The sequence below is a fragment of the Plectropomus leopardus genome, unplaced genomic scaffold (genome assembly GCF_008729295.1).
Source record: "Plectropomus leopardus isolate mb unplaced genomic scaffold, YSFRI_Pleo_2.0 unplaced_scaffold22797, whole genome shotgun sequence".
NCBI lineage: Eukaryota > Metazoa > Chordata > Actinopteri > Perciformes > Serranidae > Plectropomus > Plectropomus leopardus.
In genome coordinates, this window is record NW_024624711.1 from 1 (window position 1) to 2,040 (window position 2,040).

General features: G+C 49.0%; 1 protein-coding gene across 1 annotated transcript; it reads left to right on the forward strand.

Moving 5' to 3' along the window:
* Positions 1–88: 88 nt before the first annotated feature.
* Positions 89–817, forward strand: LOC121966025 (ATP-binding cassette sub-family C member 12-like; the record flags this gene model as incomplete). The annotated part of the gene is made up of 3 exons (XM_042516127.1): positions 89–202; positions 446–610; positions 725–817. Coding segments are annotated over 3 exons (372 nt in total), but the record flags the coding sequence as incomplete, so codon positions are not given.
* Positions 818–2,040: the final 1,223 nt, after the last annotated feature.

A 2,040-nucleotide genomic window follows, 5' to 3' on the forward strand; every position in this document is an offset into this window, starting at 1 on the left:
TATTACTCTTTATTTCTGTATCCATTTATTTTTTATGTTTAATGATTAATTCGTCCTCTTCCGCTCCGTCACGTGATGTTTTGTTCAGATCTCCAGTCTGGAAAAGAAGCTGCAGTCCGAGCTGATGGAAAATGGAGGAACCTTCTCTGTAGGTCAGAGACAGCTGTTGTGTCTCAGCAGAGCTCTGCTACGAAACTCAAAGGTCTGTCTGCCTACCTGTCTGTCTGTCCATCTGTCCATCTGTCCGTCTGTCTGTCTTCCTGCGTACATTGTCCCTTTACCATGAGAGGTAAAAAGCTTCGTAGTACCTTGAATGCTGTTTTGAGGGACTTTTTTCAGCTCCAGATATTTTCAGTTTAAGAGAAAAGTTCTTCGGGGTTTGTTGATCTTAGAGGAGTTTTCTTATTTGTCCTCACAGTGTCTCATCTCTCTGTCTGTCCATTAGATCGTCCTATTGGACGAGGCGACAGCGTCCATCGATGCAGAGACGGACGCTCTGCTCCAGATCACCATCAGAGAGGGCTTCAGGTCCTGCACGGTGCTCACCATCGCTCACCGCATCAACACCGTGATGCAGGCCGACCGCATCCTGGTCCTCGACAGCGGACAGGTAACCCACTGTGACCTGGCAGAGGTGTCACACACCTGGCGCACAGGTGTAAATGGGTGTTATAGGCGTGCAGGGTGTTTCAGGTCTCATATCGTGTGTGTGTGTGTCCTGCAGGCTGTGGAGTTTGATCATCCTGACGTGTTGAAACAGAGACCAGACTCTCTGTTCTCGTCTCTGCTGAAAGCGTCCAACACTGTGATGTCCTGACATCTGTAAACGCACCGCAGCGACTTCAGAGGACTCTGACCAATCAGAGCGCTTTGATTTCTGTGCGCTAACATGAATCTTATTTATTGTTTTTATTGTCTCATTCATGATGAATGAAATAACTTAATGTTCATGTGAAGAAGTTTTGGATGTTTTCTGTATTAAACTGTAAATGATTTTGCACCTGTGGCGTGTTCAGAGTGTTTCTTGCGGGCGGACAGCAGCTGTGCTCGGTCAGCGGCGTGTCAACGCTGTTGGCTTAGGTGTGTTTCTCACCTTTTATAGAGTTGAAGAGCAGCAGATTTATCTGTCGGGGTTTAACGGAGGGACGCCTGAACATTCGCAGCTCCTCATACCGGCGCGGCCTCACTGACAGCTGCTTCAAAGACTTGTTCAGCGTTTCAATCCTCAACTGCTTGTTTTTTGTTTTTTTTGGAGCCAGAAGTGACCATATTTGGGTGAGAGGGTGGAGCTTACTACCAGCAGACAGCCCGTCAGTCAAAGAGGCCCCGCCTCTGAACAGATGTAACTTTAAGCCTTAAAACAGAAACAGATAAACACGCTGCTAATCTCAGTGTACTGTACCTGAACACGAGTGTGAGTGTGACGTTCACTTTCACGAGCCCGTAAACAGATCAGTGAGGACTTTACATTGTTTTTCAGAGTAAGAACAAAACCTTTGGTGCATGTGAGAGTGTGTGAGCGTGAGAGTGTGAGTGTGTGAGCGTGAAAGTGTGAGTGTGTGAGCGTGTGAGTGTGTGACTGTGTGAGCGTGAGTGTGTGAGCGTGAGTGTGTGAGCGTGAGCGTGTGAGTGTGTGAGCGTGAGAGTGTGAGTGTGTGAGCGTGAGTGTGTGAGCATGTGACTGTGTGAGCGTGAGAGTGTGAGTGTGTGAGTGTGTGAGCGTGAGAGTGTGAGTGTGTGAGCGTGTTACTGTGTGAGCGTGAGTGTGAGTGTGTGAGCGTGAGAGTGTGAGTGTGTGAGCGTGTGAGCGTGTGAGTGTGTGAGCGTGAGTGTGAGTGTGTGAGCGTGAGAGTGTGAGTGTGTGAGCGTGTGAGTGTGTGAGCGTGAGAGTGTGTGTGAGCGTGAGAGTGTGAGTGTGAGAGTGTGAGTGTGTGAGCGTGTGACTGTGTGAGCGTGTGACTGTGTGAGCGTGAGTGTGACTGTGTGAGCGTGAGTGTGAGTGTGAGTGTGTGAGCGTGAGAGTGTGAGTGTGTGAGCGTG